The 16,615-nt window shown below is 38.9% G+C and overlaps 1 protein-coding gene across 5 annotated transcripts in view; it reads right to left on the reverse strand.

The window, feature by feature from the left end:
• Positions 1–16,615, reverse strand: part of dgki (diacylglycerol kinase, iota) — an 81,389-nt gene that overhangs the window by 15,501 nt on the left and 49,273 nt on the right. For 3 of the 5 annotated variants that reach the window (XM_041977125.1, XM_041977126.1, XM_041977123.1), the window contains exons 9-22: positions 14,038–14,112; positions 13,730–13,825; positions 13,474–13,556; positions 11,954–12,014; positions 11,748–11,861; positions 7,436–7,561; positions 6,837–6,915; positions 6,636–6,691; positions 6,166–6,228; positions 5,002–5,075; positions 3,623–3,734; positions 3,445–3,531; positions 992–1,104; positions 50–112 (exon numbers count right to left, since the gene is read on the reverse strand). In XM_041977125.1, the coding sequence (XP_041833059.1) occupies positions 50–112; positions 992–1,104; positions 3,445–3,531; positions 3,623–3,734; positions 5,002–5,075; positions 6,166–6,228; positions 6,636–6,691; positions 6,837–6,915; positions 7,436–7,561; positions 11,748–11,861; positions 11,954–12,014; positions 13,474–13,556; positions 13,730–13,825; positions 14,038–14,112 (1,202 nt within the window). The remainder of the gene's footprint in view (positions 1–49; positions 113–991; positions 1,105–3,444; positions 3,532–3,622; positions 3,735–5,001; positions 5,076–6,165; positions 6,229–6,635; positions 6,692–6,836; positions 6,916–7,435; positions 7,562–11,747; positions 11,862–11,953; positions 12,015–13,473; positions 13,557–13,729; positions 13,826–14,037; positions 14,113–16,615) is intronic. The other 2 variants (XM_041977128.1, XM_041977127.1) reach the window with 1 other exon arrangement.

Below are 16,615 nucleotides of genomic sequence, written 5' to 3' on the forward strand. Positions count from 1 at the left end.
GTGCACGAACCAAAACAAACATACGGTGACAGAGGGCTGAGGTACTTACACAGAGAAGGAGTCGGGGGGAGCAGAGAGGCGGCGCAGATCAGCTGCACACACCTTCTGAATACTACGGCCGCACACGCACACACACCCGCACAGAAGAAAGGAGGAATGCATGGCGGTGAGGCGGGAAAGAAGAGAAGCAGAAGAGGAGAGGAGAAGACATGAGAAAGGTGGTAAGAGAAAGAAGGAGGTGAGAGATGACCAGAGGCAAGTTAATAGAGAAGGAGGGAAAAAAGGAGTAAAAGAGGAAGAGACAAATAAAAATAATAATCAGGAATATTCCAGAGGGATGAAGAAATGAAAGAGAAAGAGGACGAAACAAAAAGAAGAGGGACAGGAGAAGGGACAGACGGAGAAAAGCCCAAAAGGTAAGTAGACAAACATTGATAGCACAGAGTACAGTCACATAGCAGTAGCAGTGCCACGAGATACCGCAGCTACAGCTAGAAATTACTCTACTTGTCTTTTCCTCACATGCACATCTACTGTAGCTTGTTGACAGCTACAAACAGCTGTAAATAGACTCACATGTATATGCACAAAGATATACAAGAACTATTACTGCTACAGGGATGGAGAAGTGTTGGTAGCCAAGAGATTTCAGATATTTTATACAGCAGGCAAACACAATACACTGCTGCTTCATCTCTGAAATAAATCAATACAGTTCTCCTCAGCTGCCATGGTAAAGGAAAAACCACACAGTATCACATGCCAGCGTGTCACTGGAGATAAACCCGACGCTCTTGTTGTGATTAATTCGAGTGGACAACATTACATATCCCTCCCTTTGATTGTGGTTTGGCGAGTTGAAGAGATGAGGGACATTGAAAAGAGTGAATGCCAGCTCACTAAACAGATTGTATGACTCACTCTGCAAACAGGGCTTTTACAACACTGCTGGCCTACTTCCTCCATCTATACATGTGTGTGAGTGACTCACTCGTTGAGCAGGGGCACTGAGGTGCGTCTCTTGCTCTTCTGGACCATGTTGGCCTGATTTCGAAGCGAAATGCGGAGAGTGGATGGAGCCAGTCGACAAGGCTCCCCGTCCACCTACACACAAACGTGATTGATGAGAGGACAAAAAAGCAGATTATGTTATGCTAGCTGCTTGAGCCTCGAGTGTTATCATGATACAGCAACAGGGATCAACAGAAAATTATTTTGATGGTTGATTTCCATTGCTTTTTTTTAAGCTTATCCTCTTACAAGTGATGTTATTGTTTGCAGAAAAATATACGATCATGTTACTAAAAAGTTGAGCCAGGGCCATGTTTACCACTGTGTTACACCACCTTTTCTTCCAGTGTTATTGTTATTGTTTGGGATCTGAGGCAAATTTACATTCTGATCAAGTCGACTCAAACTTTATTTATATAGCACTTTTCAGACAAAAGCTATTCAAAGTGCTTATAACAAAAGCAAACATTGAATCGAAACAATTTAGAACAAAGGGAAGAGCAAAAAAAAGCAGTTTCTCCAAGCAGGGAAGACAAATAGAAGTTAATTAATGCAAAGGTTAAGTTTCATCTGATACTGTAGCAGTGCCAGACAGATAGCACTCATATTGCATGTTTATGAAGGATTTGCAGAACCCAGTCAGGCAACGGTTAGTTTAGGCTACAGTCCAATAACAGCTGCAGTCTTATTGAGGTGGGAGTTAGTTTTGAATACTTCGAACTTTCATGCATGCACTGTCCACATGCTGAGCACTGGCAAGGTTTGGCTGAGACGGGGGCTGAGACCTTGAGTAGAGTAAAAAAGCTCTTGGAGGAAGAATGAATTGTAAAAACAAATGCAGACTTCTTGTACTCTGTTGAACCTGTTTTTCTGCTGCAGCATAATAAACTGGAGTGGATTTATTTCTCACTGATGGGTTTTTCCACATTTGTTTCTCAAATCACTTTAGTCATAAACAAGAGTACTAAATATGTAATTATTCAACTTATTTTACCCTTTAAATGCCACTTAGATCACATGATGTCGCTGTTTTATGAAAAGAAAAACATGCAAAAAACTTATATTTCCATATAACAGATTTCTGGAGGCTAGATATTTTATTTGTAGAAAAAAACCTATTATTAATCTTTTAATTGATTTTTTTTTCATAAAAACAGTGACATCATGTCATCAAACTGGCATTTAAAGGCCTAAAATAATTTGAATAATTGCATATTTTGTTATTTTGATTAGAAATTAAACTATTTAAGCATAAAAAATATATATTTTTAATGTTTTTACAGCTTTTTAGGTGAGGGCTTTTATGAAAGGGTAGTAAATTTGTTCCCTGTGTCATTCTGACCGTTAAGTTGTTCAAGAGAAACACTTCACATCCCATATGAACCCAAATGGTGAAAAATTATGTGAAAAATGACCTGAAAGGACATAAAAAGTTCATAATTACCCACAAGGGTTTAATGTTTATGGCTTCTCTGTAATTTGAAGCCACGTTTGACTATATTATGTTTGAATAATATGCTAAACACACTAAGTATGTGACAAGTCGATACAGCAGGCAGGTCACTTTTATGAGGCCATGCTGTTATAATCAGTGTAGACTGTGGTTTAGATTTGTTAGTTGAAGAAGTACATCCAGGTGGAAGCATTTGTTGCTCTAAAACCTGCTAAACATTGTTCAGTATCTATGTCTTCTCACACGTATAAGCCACTCATGCCATTAGCACTAATGCAGCTCCAAACATTGCAGGTTTGCCAGATGGTCCCTCTCCTCTGTAGCCTGGAGGACACAGCGTCCATGACTCCCAAATTCAATCTCAGATTCTTATTGGTCAGATTTCCACTCCAGCTCTGTCCATCATCTTTAATAAACTCAGGTGACATTAAGACAGCAGCTTGTCTTACTGTCTAAGCTGCTTTTTAATAGTAGTATTTCCTTTAAACAGAAGCAGTTGAAATACTTCTTGTATATCTCAAGATTAACATTGATGTAATAAAATTAAATATATATGACATAGAAGGAAGAAGAACATCATCTACAGACTGATGAAGACATAGAAGAATATCAGTACTTATTAAAAGGTAACCAATCAGCAGGATTCATTTTAAAGCAGTGAAGCTGTCTTCCTTTTAAACACAGAGGGAACAATAATATCTAATAAATTTACAGCTCTCAGGTGTTTCTATTAAGCTGGATAGAATCTCAGCACTTCTTTATTGTGAAGGAAAGTATTTAAAAAAAAAATAAATAAATAAACACTGTAAAAAGAAATGTTGAGCTTTCGTAGTAATTCTGCAGTACAAGCTGAGCACAATGGGAACAGGTTTTAAGCGAGCATGCGCTTTTCTTTTCCGTTGAGTCTAAAATGTCCTACAGGTCATCTGTGTCTGATGCCGCTTAACTGTGCTGTGATGCAGGTAATTGTGTGTAATCACCTGAACAGGTACAGTCTTGTAGGTGGTGAGGACGACTTCTCTGCACTGGTGAAGTCTTTCTCCGTGACCACCAACCTGTAGCGCAGCCTGGTGGATAAGAGAGGGACTTACAAGTCGGTCACAAGAAAACATAAAAAAAAAAAAAAACCCTTAAGTTTTTCTTCTTCTTTTTTTTTACCAGTGAGGCCATTGTGAAGCCGATAACCTCAATGCAGCCGTCGTCATGGCGCTGCGGCTCAAAGTCTCGATGGTCGCCGGTGTTTCCCCATGGCATGGTGCCAGCGCAGTACCTGCACATGAAACAGCTGCTTCTTCATGTGTTACAAACAATAAGCTAGATGCTCACTTAAAAAGAGACTAAATTGGACCGGCATTAATCAGCGTCAGTGCCCAAAATTCACTTAAAATAGTTCACTTAGAGGAATTTTATTAGCTTCACTGGAGCTGAACTGTCTCTTGATTTACTGCCGTTTCAACTGCTCATCCACTCCAGTGGGAAAGGCTGAATAATTATAATTAGGTTGAACCTTTGACCATGTAATACGATATTTGGTACCGTCCGTCTGATGTTCAGTTCTGCATAAAAGCCATGAACACATCCAGTAAATCCAGACCAACTCTAATGTAAAATAAAGACTGTTTAAGTCATATCCAGTAAAATGAGCCACTTTGCAGGATTTATGACCACACAACATGAGCACTTGTTCTAAAACACAACATCTACTAAATTATAGCTCGATTTAATCTATATTTTTATTCCTATCTCTTTTAGGACAAATAGTTTTTTCTCCAGGGATTCCAAACATAAAAATATCACTTTAATAAATACAAAAAAGAAAAGAAAAAAACATGTAAACATCAAACCTACAAAAAAACATCACATTAACAAATAAATTTAAAATCCTTAATCAAGAAAACTATTTTGTACACAAGAAAAAAACAAAGTCTACTTTAAATATTAGTAAGACATCCTTTGTTCCTGTAGATGTTGTAGTATTGATTGCTTCTCCCTCTCTGACTGGACCAGGCTATGAATACTCCCTTATTGTGTACACTCCCCAAAACTAATCTTGCTGCCATATTTTCTGCCTTTTAAGGATTTTCTTTTTAACAATTAGCTGTATTTCTACCAATTGGCGCTGCAGTAGTTAACTTGCTAATACTTGAATTACCTCCACAAACCAACTACTCATCATACATGCTGTGCCAATATAAAAAGTAGATTATCCAAAGATTTAATATCTAAAACCGGCAAAATTTTAGTGCAATTTCCTAGAAGCCAAACTCAAGAGTTTCTTAATGAATGTATCATGGTGCACCAGATCAAATTGTGGGTCTAGTACTAACTGTATTCCCCTTTGTTTAAACCTGAAGCAGCAAACTCGACAAGAGCTGCAGATGAAAAAAAAAACACTTTTGCATGCATGTTGATTGTTTAAATCATTTTATCCAGCATAGGAGGCAACTATTATAAAGTTTCAAGAGTTTATTGTTCAGCTTGTTTCCTGTTTTTGGGGAACATAACCCAGTTCTCTCCTTTATTTTTGTCTTACCTACCTTGGAATGTTTAGAAAAACTATGCACTGAAATTTTAGCTCCTGGATCTTGGGTGTTAGATCTGTGCCGTCACACTGTGAAAGACAGAAAAGGAGAAAAATGGTCATTAGAGTCATTTCTTTCGTGCTGCATGGTTTAAGGCCAGAGACCTCGTTTCCTTTTATTCTCAGAGCTCTCATTTGCTTTTGCAGCTAGTCTCAGGCATCAGTATCTGCTGGTGATTTTTGCTCTCAGTTCTGGTGTACCTGCTCTTGTTTTTAATGAGAGAGATGGTGAAAAAGGGCTGATCCAGGTTAAGGTTTGCATCACACTCAGCTCTCTACATGATGCTCTATACATGAACCAAATGCCTGTATTATTTCTAGATCAAGAAACAAATTTTTTCAGGAAAATGCTATCCTGTGTTTAGAGGAATAATCAAATGATTATAACCTTAAAAGGTCCTTAAAGGTAAGCCTTTTGATTTCGACTGAAATTCAGTTGTATTTTTCACTGAGTGACACATCTAAGCTCCATGATGGAAATGAAAAATTAATACTTGCAGGGGCAAAAGGTCTGCAGCTGAAACAGTCCACTATTTAATCCTGTTCGATGCCTGGCTGTTTTGGGATGTTACTGAGCCTATTTTTATAGGAGTGCATGCATTATTTTAGATCTCATATTGATTTTTTATTACTCGCTTCATTATATACCTGCAGGCTTGATGGTGAGAGAGAGGGACAGGGTAGTGAAGTTAGAGTGCAGTTTTTAATGGATCTGTAGACAAAGACGTAATAAAACAAGAAAAAATTATGAATTTTGTCCGCTGCCTGTAGAGGATCCATCAAATAGAAAATACACTGTATAATAAACTTTTAACCCAAGTTGGTGTCCAGAGCTGTGTAATAAAAGGAAGCAAACTCATTAAATATGTGATTTTTAAACCTTTTGGACCAGTTTCTAACATTTGCTAAAGGTTTATATATCAGCTGGCAGCTGCTGCTCCAGTTCTCAGTGTTCAGGAGGCCCTACTAAGGTTTTATAGCTTCACTGAGGGACGCCTCAGCCTGGCCAACGCTAAAGAGCAGTTGAAGGACGGCTTGTTTAATCACCCGGTCAACCTGAGGCTGAGACATGTCGACATGGAAGACGATACGGGCCAAGAGAGAGTGTGTTAACACTCACCACCACTCTGACGTGCTTGGATAAATCCCTGGAGCTCCTCTGGAGGAAATCTGAGAAGGCGGCCTGCACACACAAACACAAGTGTGTAAACAGAGAAAAGAACTCAATTAAACAGAATTACAGCTCATTGCATTTCCCTTATCAAAATACAATAACTCCTCTGCATGCTTCTGCTCCAACTCTTTCCCATCAGTCCTTCCTTCAGCACACATCTTTTACAGTGTCAGCTGGATGAGAGGAGCAACAAATTTCTTTACATACGTTTGACACTAGATACATCATGCTGAAAGCTGCATGCATCTAAAAAAAAAAAGGTGGTTTCTTGTCGAATATTTGCATTTGTATATCCTCTTTCAGACATATTTAAACATATTCTTTTCTGCATTTCTGAAGTTCCCTTTTCATTACTCCTACACGAGTCTGTGTCATTAAAACAAAGAGAGGAGGCTTTCTTTGTGTGGGAGACTCACTCCTGCGTAGAACATCTTGTTGCGGAATCGACTGTTAAACTTCTCCGGGTTGGCCTCTGGATGAGCACAAGCAGGGAGGCAGAGAAAGAGAATAAATATGTTGCTATTATGGTGAGATTAAAAATGAAACTTTTGAAGGGTGTGGAATATAAACATGAGACATGAGAAAAAAGAAAAGCATTAAAAATACTTTTCACAGACCTCTGGACTCGTGGAACTCCAGGGTGACGTGAGCATCGAAGCCCAGACTGAAGTAGTTGTTGAACACATTCAGGGGAAGCTGCGGCAGCAAGGAAAAGATTAACATAAGTGTTTTTGCATGAATTTTACTCAATTCTTTCACAGCCCACATTACTGGTAAAGCCCCAGCTGTGTCCATCTGCCTACTCATACTCATTTAAACAGAGAGCTTGTAAAGAAAAACCAAGTATTTCTTTGTTTTATTGTCAGTTTGAGCTGAAAGGTAAGTTATTGACAGCTACTGTTTTTAGTAGCTGCCCTCAGGCCGCAAATTCAAAGCAATCACTTCTTGCTGCTCTTGTTGCTTAATAAAAGCAGTGAATTGCATTTAAGAAACTACAGGAAATGCACAAAAACAAGCTTCCTGCTATTTGCAGAAGTGTTTTTGTTCCCATGATCTGTTTTAAATATTGCAGCAGAAGCTAGCACAATGTGCATGGTTTAAAACTTGAACAGACCTGGAAAATGTGAGATTTCCATTATCAAAACAACACCAGATCACCTAGAAGCTCTGCATAAAGTGGCTTTTACTCATCCATACTGGCAGCCCAGCCTCTGACCTTCTGCGTGCCCTCCTCTGGCTGAACAGAGCTCTTCTCCACAAGGAGGTTCCACCTGTCGAGCTGCACGACTGATCCGTCCTCCACATGACACAAAACCTTGGACACTGGTTCATCTGTGTAACCCTGCAGCAACAAAAATCATAGCAAGTTGGTCTTATATGGCACATAAGCAGCAATTTTAAGTGTTGTGAAGCTGAATTTAACATTTTCCAGTAAAATAAGAGCAGCTGAATATGATGACTTTTTGTTAGTGTTATTTATTTTAAAATATAAATGACAGTAATTATATAAAAAGACAACTATCAACCAAAAACGTATGCATTTATTAATTTACTTGTTGAGAGTGCTCTCATATATCATGTCTGTAAATTGTAATAGTAAAGTATGCAAACCTTGTGGATTAACAGTCAAATTTAAGGAATAAAAATAAAAAATGAGGCTCAAGTTTTACTGTTTTAACAAAATAATGATCAGATGGAGATTTCTGTAGACCTCAGAGATGGAGCTGATGTTGCTCATCAAGGTGGAAAAGGTTACAAAAACAAGAGTTTTTACTCCATTAATCCAAAATCAGAGATACTGTGTGCAGTTGATCAAATTTGACACAACTGTTAACCAGCCAACACAGACCACCCAAAGAGCAGGTGAAATAAGTGCGTGGGGATTCCTGGATATCATCTAAGCAATTAAAAAGAAGGCTGAGGCCAGTCTGTAGTTTACTGGTGAGCAGATGAGCCACAACAATAAAAACAGTTATTTGAGAGGAGGAAACACTGAATTTAAAGTTCACTTTTTCATCGTCATTCTAGCAGAAATGTCACATCTGTCAGTGAATTAAATGTTTAGAGTAAATGTTTCATGTAACAAGAAAACAACCCGAAACATCCAACCTGTTCAACCAAATCATGCTTACAGAAGAAGGACAAAGCCAAAGTCTGGACTTTATTCAAAAAGAAGCATGAGTAAAACCAAATAAGGTATTTTTAGCTTTTCAGTTCAGCTCTGTTCTTCATGTACTTTAAAAAACTTTAAAATCAAACTGTGCTTTTGGTTATATTTAGACTTGATACCTCAGGGGTGATGTTTGTGGGATTGTTAAGGGCTTTTTCCTCTTTTCAGTGCCTGAGTGAAGCAGCATGTCCTTGAGTAATAACCTGGAAATATTTCCTCAAGGTATTCCATGTAGCCTACTCTTGGCTTGAAATGTAGAGGTTTTAATCTCATGATTTCTTTGATAAGCAAACATCACCATGGATTAAGCAAGACTTAATTTCCTCCTGAAGCATGCTCAAAATAATATGAATCAGTGCATCAAGATGCACACACAGTCCCACCGGACTGTTTCAACTAAAGCTAAAATTGATGTGGCTTCCTGTTTGACATGTGTCCAAATCTCTTTAAGCTGCAATATATGTCTTTCACAACTCCAACTGCTTGTTCACACGAAAGAAGGTGAATGTGTCCACAATATATGCCGATTTAATAAAAATGGAGTCTGTTTGTACAGACTTACATGTGAGCTCTTTTGTTAATATTCTTATTTCTTGCAGATCCCTGAAACACAAGCACTTATCTGCACAACAGCCAATGTACCTCAATGTGTAACAGGGTTGTTTAATGTGTTTTAGCTTCAAGCAGACTTTTTATAAAACAAGAAATGTGTTATAATTTTGTATGTGCGTAATCTAACTGTGTGATTACTGGAGCTGAAGGACTGATGCAAGTGCTTGAAACGTAGAAAAAGTCAGAGTTTAAACTTGAAATGAGAAAAAATTTGGGAATATAAGGTAGAAGAAGAGGTTGTGAAGTGTCATTGGGAGGAAAATGTGGAAGGATGGGGAAAGGTAGGAAACAAGCATATGAAGCATTTCTAGCTCAGATATGGTCTTTGTGTAACTGCTTTTCAGCCTCCTTACTAACGTGAATGCAAGATGCAGAAAACTCACTTGGAAAGTGAACAAAAGAACAAGTGAAACAGATACAGAGAACCTTTAATAACTTGCTTTCCATTAAGTGACTATTGACACCATACAACGGACAACGGCTTTTAAAGTGGAGCGCAGCCACACATAACCTCAGTAGACACACAAATGAAAAGATTTTCCTGATAACACACACCTGACACCTCATCTCCTCATCCTCTTTAACCCTTCATCATTCATGTCTGCCTCACTTCATTCTCTTTCCTCCATCTCATCTGTCACTGAGGCAGGTCTCATCTTTCACTAATGCTTTCCATCCTCTGCACCTCTTTCATTAGCTTCTGATTCCCTTTCTCCCACTGGACAGAGCTAGAAAATGTAAACACACAAACACACACACACACACAATGAACTGATGACGACAGAGCTCATCAGCAGGGTCTTCTCTGAGGTGCTGCCAGACACAGTTATGGTTTTCATCACTTCACAGGACATCGATTCATGTTTTTTTTTAACTTGAAACAACAACCGTGTGTCAAATCCAAACACTTACGCCTAAACTCAATCAATGCCAGTTTAAATCATTTACATGAAGCAGCTTTTGTCTATGAATTCAGGACCCCGTCACGTATTTGGACACTGATCTACGTCTTCAGAACATGTGTAATACAAGGGCACACAATCGCAGCAGCACATCACAGGGACGCTCACACTCACACAGAGAAGAACAGACGCAGCAGCGAGTAACAGCCGAGTGTCAGGAAGAGACGAGGGAAGTGAAAAGATCAGCGAGACGAGGAAAAACAGCCAAAAATGGAAGCGAAAATGGAAGGAGGAAAGAAACAGAACAGAGTAAGGACAAGAGAAATAAATTAAATAGGAAAATAATGAGGAATAACAGAAAAATGTGAGTACACAGAAGGAAGGGAAGACCCTTTTTTTTTAGCTTGAAAGTAAATAGATAAAATAAATAAATAAGCTGTGAAGTCAGAAAAACCCAGAGGACAAAAAAGGACAAATAAGTTTCACATATGGTGGATACAAATTTCCTCTCAGCCGTTTTTTTTCCCACACATCTATCTGTCTGCATATCAGGAAATTCCCAGAGCTGACAGTCGTTTTGATGTCCTTGCTTCATCAGCACACAGTGTGCAAAGACTGTGCAGCTTTTTTCCCTCACAGAGAGGCCATGCTAATAATATTTTAATATTGAAGCTTTTACCTTCTGCTTACCTGCCATTAGTCAAATTGACATTTCAGTACATCAATAATAAACTACAGAAGTACCTTTTTTAGAGATTATTAATGATAAAATAGAAAACTGAACAAAAAGCAGCAGAAATTCCAGTTCAGAATAGTTTTGACTCATCCAGTGACATATTTTATGCTTTATTATACATTATATTAACCTAAAGTAGTGCCCAGGAAAGAATTTGGGTGCTCATAAATTTTTATTTTTTAATGCTGGAGGTAGTTAAGCAACGTGTGTCAAACTTCTAAGAGCCCCATAATTACTAAAAAATACAAAAGACTAAAACAGCAGAGTGTGAGATAGTAGTTTTTCTAATATTGCATCTGAACTGCAATCTGCCCACGTGTTTCAAACACCCCCAGTTTGTAAGATGACTTGTTAGAGATTCAGAAAAATAATTGAAAAAGCATTTGTGTTGTAAAAGATGGAGACTAATACTTAGCTACCTAATTTGTTCTTGAGAACCATCAGATTTGAATTGCTCCCTGTGTTAAAAGAAATGTTGGGCTAATGTGGAAATGTAATTATTTAAAGCTTAACCTGGATAAAAATAGACTACATTAGTAGTCTTTAAACAATAAATATGTCTGGAAGTGTGACGTTTTCATAACAAGATTAAATGTGTCTTTTTTTATGGTATTTTTGTGCAGTTAAGCTGAGAGCGGACAAAGGGAATTACAGGAAGCTATGATAACGTCAACAGAGACTGTGACACTCAGTGTGTTGTGCTTTGAGGCGGTCAGACAGGGTTCAGATGTCAGGGCTTAGAGGATAAAATGGACAGGAAGAGAACTCAGACATCCTGGAATGTGACTGAGTTACTACGTAGTTCAGAGGTGTTAGAGGTAAAAAAATGGACATATTTTCACAGGATATGTCAAATATCACTCTCTGAAACAAATTTCTTTAACCCTTTGAATGCATTGCAAAGAAATTTGGGCTCATAAACGTCTTAAAAGGAAAAATGGTACAAGAGATTGTTTTAATTTGGTTTTCTTTAATGCATTCCAAATCCTCTGCAAAGGGATGAGAGGAGAGTGATTAAACAGTTGGAAATGACTAGAGAGGGAGGATATACTATGTACTATGTCATGCTCTCTAAACTCTATGACAGAAGTCAAGGCTGGAAACTTACCCCACCCCAGTTAAGCGTCCTGGCGAGGTCATTTCCTGTTCCCAGAGGAAGCACAGCGACCGGAGGCTGGGGATTCATCTGCAGCTCATCGAGAGCGGACAGGATCCACCCCACCTACACACAGACGTACAACAAAAGCGTAAGCTGTAGAAATTTAGAAAAGAAGGAGAAAATATTAGAAAATGAACACATGCAGGTGGTCTTACTGTGCCGTCTCCTCCACAAGCGAGGATCCTCAGATTTGGCACTTTGCGATACAACTCCAACCTGACAATAAAGATGGCTTCATCAGCAAAGAGCAACACTGACTGGATGATTGGTCCATGTTTCATCAGTTCACAAGTAAAGATGTCACGACTACAGATTTTCTTGGTACGATAATTGTCAAAGAAATAATCACGATTTTCCGACTACCACGATTAAATTAATTTGCAAACACTATAATGTGTAAAATCACCTGAACACTCCTTATATGTCGATTAGTTTTATTTATTTCTATCTTTTCATGCCAAGATAACTCAATAATATAACTACAAAGTAAAGTAACTAAGAAGTCTGAGTCCAGCTAAATCTTCTCTGCTGTGTAAAGAATAAAAATACCCTACATATTAACTCTCTAAGAGAAAACAGATGGAAAAGGCTACAGGTCCTCTACCTGGACGTGGGAGGCTTCCTTCTATAAACCATGTTGTATAAATGGTTTTGAACATTTCTTTTCAACCTGAGTAGAGAATTTAGAAACACGGGAAAAGCATCCAGCTAGCTTTGACTTCCAGCTGTGCTTTAGCAGAATAGCTCTTTTGTATGGGACATAAATAAGATCTTATATCTGGAATTATTTGCTGTTTCTTCTAAGGACTATGACTATTGCACACTGACGACTAAAAGCCATGGATCTCATGCCGGTTTGATTATTAAACAGCGAAACCATCCATTACAGAATATGTATTTAGTCTATTTTCCTCATCTGTATATTGCAACATTCAGTGACATTCATGTAACATTCATGTTGGGCTATAAGGCAACATAATCACAAAGTAGCAAATGACAGGAAAATATTTCATTTCAGTGTTATATCAGATAAATGTCAGCGTCATTTAGACAAACTACTGTGCACTGACCCCTTACTGTGGCATAAAAAGCTGCTGGTTATCCTGCAGGTGGTGAAATGTATTGGATGTGTTTCCTCCTTTCTCTGCAACTTTTTATGTCCTCCACAATAATGACACCTTGGTCATTTCTTTTTTCTTAAACTCAAAAAACAAAATAAAAAAAGTCAGACAATGATGTCTTAATCCGTTTGTTTGAAGGGAAAACTCTTCCTCTATCTAAGAGACCCACTCAAGCAGCCTCTTCTACAGCCCTTTCAGAACCAAAACAAAGCAACACAAACGGAAACACATGGAAGTCGTAGAACTTTGTTTCCATTCGGAAGTTGCTCTGATCCGCTGATATGGTTTATACATAATCTTTTATAAAAAGGGAAGATATTGAAGATATCTTGTAGTGTTTAATAATTAATTGTAAAATGAAATAATCGTGACATCCCTACTCACAAGCAGTGTATTTTAATGAAAGAGGTTTATGATTAAAACTGAAGAAAATATGGCTGAAAGTACAAACATCCTCTTCCAAACTGCCAGGCTCAGGATGTTAATGGTGATCGTAACCCAGATGTGAAAGCTTTAATGAAAGCCCATCCCTGCCCTAAGTAAATGTTACTTACGCTTCTCGCAGACCACCTTGTGACAGGTCAAAGACTTGACGAGGGTTCAAGATCCACATGAACATCTGTAACAGCTTGGCACCCTTTGGGAAAAGAAAAAGAAGCATTAAACACATCCTTCTCTCATAAAACTAGTTGACTTTAAAATAAAATTTTCATTTTTTTAATTGCTTAAATAAATTTTATCTAATTTGGTCAATTTGGAGTGATGTTAGTATTAAGCTCATTCAGTTCATCTGATAAAGGCTATACTCACCTGGTTGCCCCCACTCTTGGGATTGACAAAAACTAAGATGGGTTTCATGAGAGGAGAGGGGAGGGGCTTCAACATGAATGGACGCCATTTAGAGTCCTAAAAAGATGAGAATGAGATTAATATGGAAAAAAACCCCATCATTTATAATTAAATTTTATCATCCATTGCTTTATATCTTGGTGTAAACATCTAACAAGAACCTGATGCACAATGTGGATGTCAATTTGTCATAATTTCTTCTTTTTTTCTTCTTGATTTCTATTTGATGTAGCCCTGATGTCAAAGACAAATGTCATATTATTACTTACATCCAGTCCCTTCTTGCTTGTCCTTCGTTTGAAAGATGTCCGCTTTTTCCTCCTGGCAGAATTCTTCAGTGAGCTCTGGGGTGCAGACACACACAGTTCAGTGGTTAGTTCACTGTCAACTCGTTCATGGTGATGCTGATTAAAAGTGCAATGAAGCATGTGATGTGACTGTAGGATGCATTTGTGTGTGTTAAATGTGCGACTGTGTGTGTGTGATAACAGAGACACAAACTCTGAGTTCCCTCACAGAGATCAGACACGTGTCAGCTCACATCACATCATATCCTAAATCACACACACATTAACACACAGTCTGTGAGGGGCCGTCTCTCAAATTTAGATCCAGCAAAGTCGTCTTTCATCACTGTCACAAAATGACAGTTAGTGAACTTTATTAACTTGGAGACTGACTGGTGAAGAAGTTCTGTACGCTTTATTTGTGGCTGGATGTGTTTTGTGAAAAGAAAATGATGATGGTGAAAGATGTAGAAAATCAAAATGAAGGACATGACACTGAGGGTTGTTACAGCACAGGACAACCAAGATGGAAGAATTGACCATAGCTGTGTCCCAATTCAGGGTCTGCACACTTCGAAGTTCAGATTCGTCGGCTACATATGTCATCGTGGTGCACCAAGCACTGTCCCGATTCGAAGGAGCCTCTGAATCCACCCTACAAATCCGAACTTTGTTTGTCCTCAAAACGATGGCTGCTGATGATGCATCCTTCGCAGCCTCTTTTCTCCCACAATTCATTGTGCACACGACTGTGGCTAATGAGCAACCGAGCTCAGAAGAGTACGTTTTGTTTTTTTTTTTTGTTTTCTTAACTACACTTCTGCTGCTCACAAATGTGACAAAACCAAATAACATTTGATATTTGTGGATTTTTTAAGGGGTAAATGAAGTGTCTACCAACTGGAAAACAAAAGAGCCTCAGACAGGTTTTTGTTTTGTTTTAGGTCGCTGTTAAAGTTCATTAAGGTGTCCTATGATAAGCAAACAGTCCCTTCAGAGGTTTAAGTGATTCAAGGTCCTACGTTTTCTCGTTGGCTGGGTAGGCTGTCCCATTTCACGAACAGTAGGCAGAGTGTGCAGACTACGTAGGACACTCCGTGGGGGGCGCCACCCCTAGGGGCCGTGGCAACATGGCAGTGGGGGTGCCATGGGAATGGGAAAATGTAGCAGACAAACTAATGTTTTAACAACTTGAGCTTATGGAAACATTCTGGTGCACACTACCGACCGTTTGGTGGCATTAATGCCCCAATCCGCTTTTGCTAAACGCCAAAAAATATAAAGATGAAGAACTGCAGAAAGAGATCAGGGTTTACTGTGCTCATCGAAGGGAGAAAAGAAGATGAGACAAGATAATACTATGTATGCTTGCACAGAAAACTGCACTGCAGCACCAAGTCAACAATCATCACAGACAAGACTGCAGTCATACAAAAATATCCATTAAAACCTCAGCAAGGACATAAAATCCACATTTAAAAATGCACACCTATCAAAAACCATTGGAACTTCTGGGGGGGGACGTACAAAATGCTACCGACTGAGCAATGTGATGGAGTGTGGAATAAATCAATGCTTATTCCTCCTGCAAAAAGGTACCCTCAAGCATATGCCTTGGGAGACGCTGATAGTCTTCACGCAGGGTAAAAGAGGGATCTGCAACTATCTTATTTGCCAGTCTAAGGGTTTGTTCAGTCCAGCCATTAAAGAAATAGCTCTCCACAGGTCGAACAGCAGATGTGCAGCTGTTTCTGAATCCTGTGGAGGATCTTGTTACTGGCTCCAAAAGACCCCAGTCTCCTCAAAAAGTAGCTCTTCTGCTGTACTTTGTTGAAGATGTAATCCACATGACGGGACCATGAATGGGCGTTGTCCACATGCCCTCCCAAATATTTAAAAGATGCAGATTGTTTAGTGGCTTTGTTATGTATCATGACTGGAGCTGGTGTATGTTGTGTGGTCCCAAAGATGACCTCCTCTGTCTTGGTGGGATTCAGTACCCACGCTGTCAAAGAAAGCATCTGGTTTCCTCCCCTCGGTCAACAGAGCCACAAGAGCTGTGTTGTCAGAGAAAGGTGAGCTCACACATCCCTGTCGGACTCCACTACTGGTTGCAACCAGACTGGAGCATGTGCTATTGACCCTTACCAGCTGCTGTCTGTTGGTGAGGAAGGAGTGTTTGTTCCACCAAAGGGGGGCATGGTAGAAAAAGTTTGAGAACCACTACTGTAGCCTACGTAGTCTGCACACTCCAAAGTGTGGTCCATATGTCCTCTAAAAGACAAGGACAGAACTGTAACAGTTTGGTCTTTATTGTCATTTAGTTTAGCAACTTTGGAGATTTAACTATCCATCTCATGTAGACTGGATTACTGTAATGGTCTTTTAGCAGGACTTTCCAAAAAGAGCATTAAACATCTGCAGCTCATCCAGACCTCTGCTGCTAGAGTTTTAATCAGGACTACGAGATCTAAACACATCACACCAGTTATAACATCTTTACACTGGCTTCCAGTCAGCCAGAGAATATACTTTTAAAAAGCCTAACAATAATCTACAA

The sequence above is a fragment of the Melanotaenia boesemani genome, chromosome 23 (genome assembly GCF_017639745.1).
Source record: "Melanotaenia boesemani isolate fMelBoe1 chromosome 23, fMelBoe1.pri, whole genome shotgun sequence".
NCBI lineage: Eukaryota > Metazoa > Chordata > Actinopteri > Atheriniformes > Melanotaeniidae > Melanotaenia > Melanotaenia boesemani.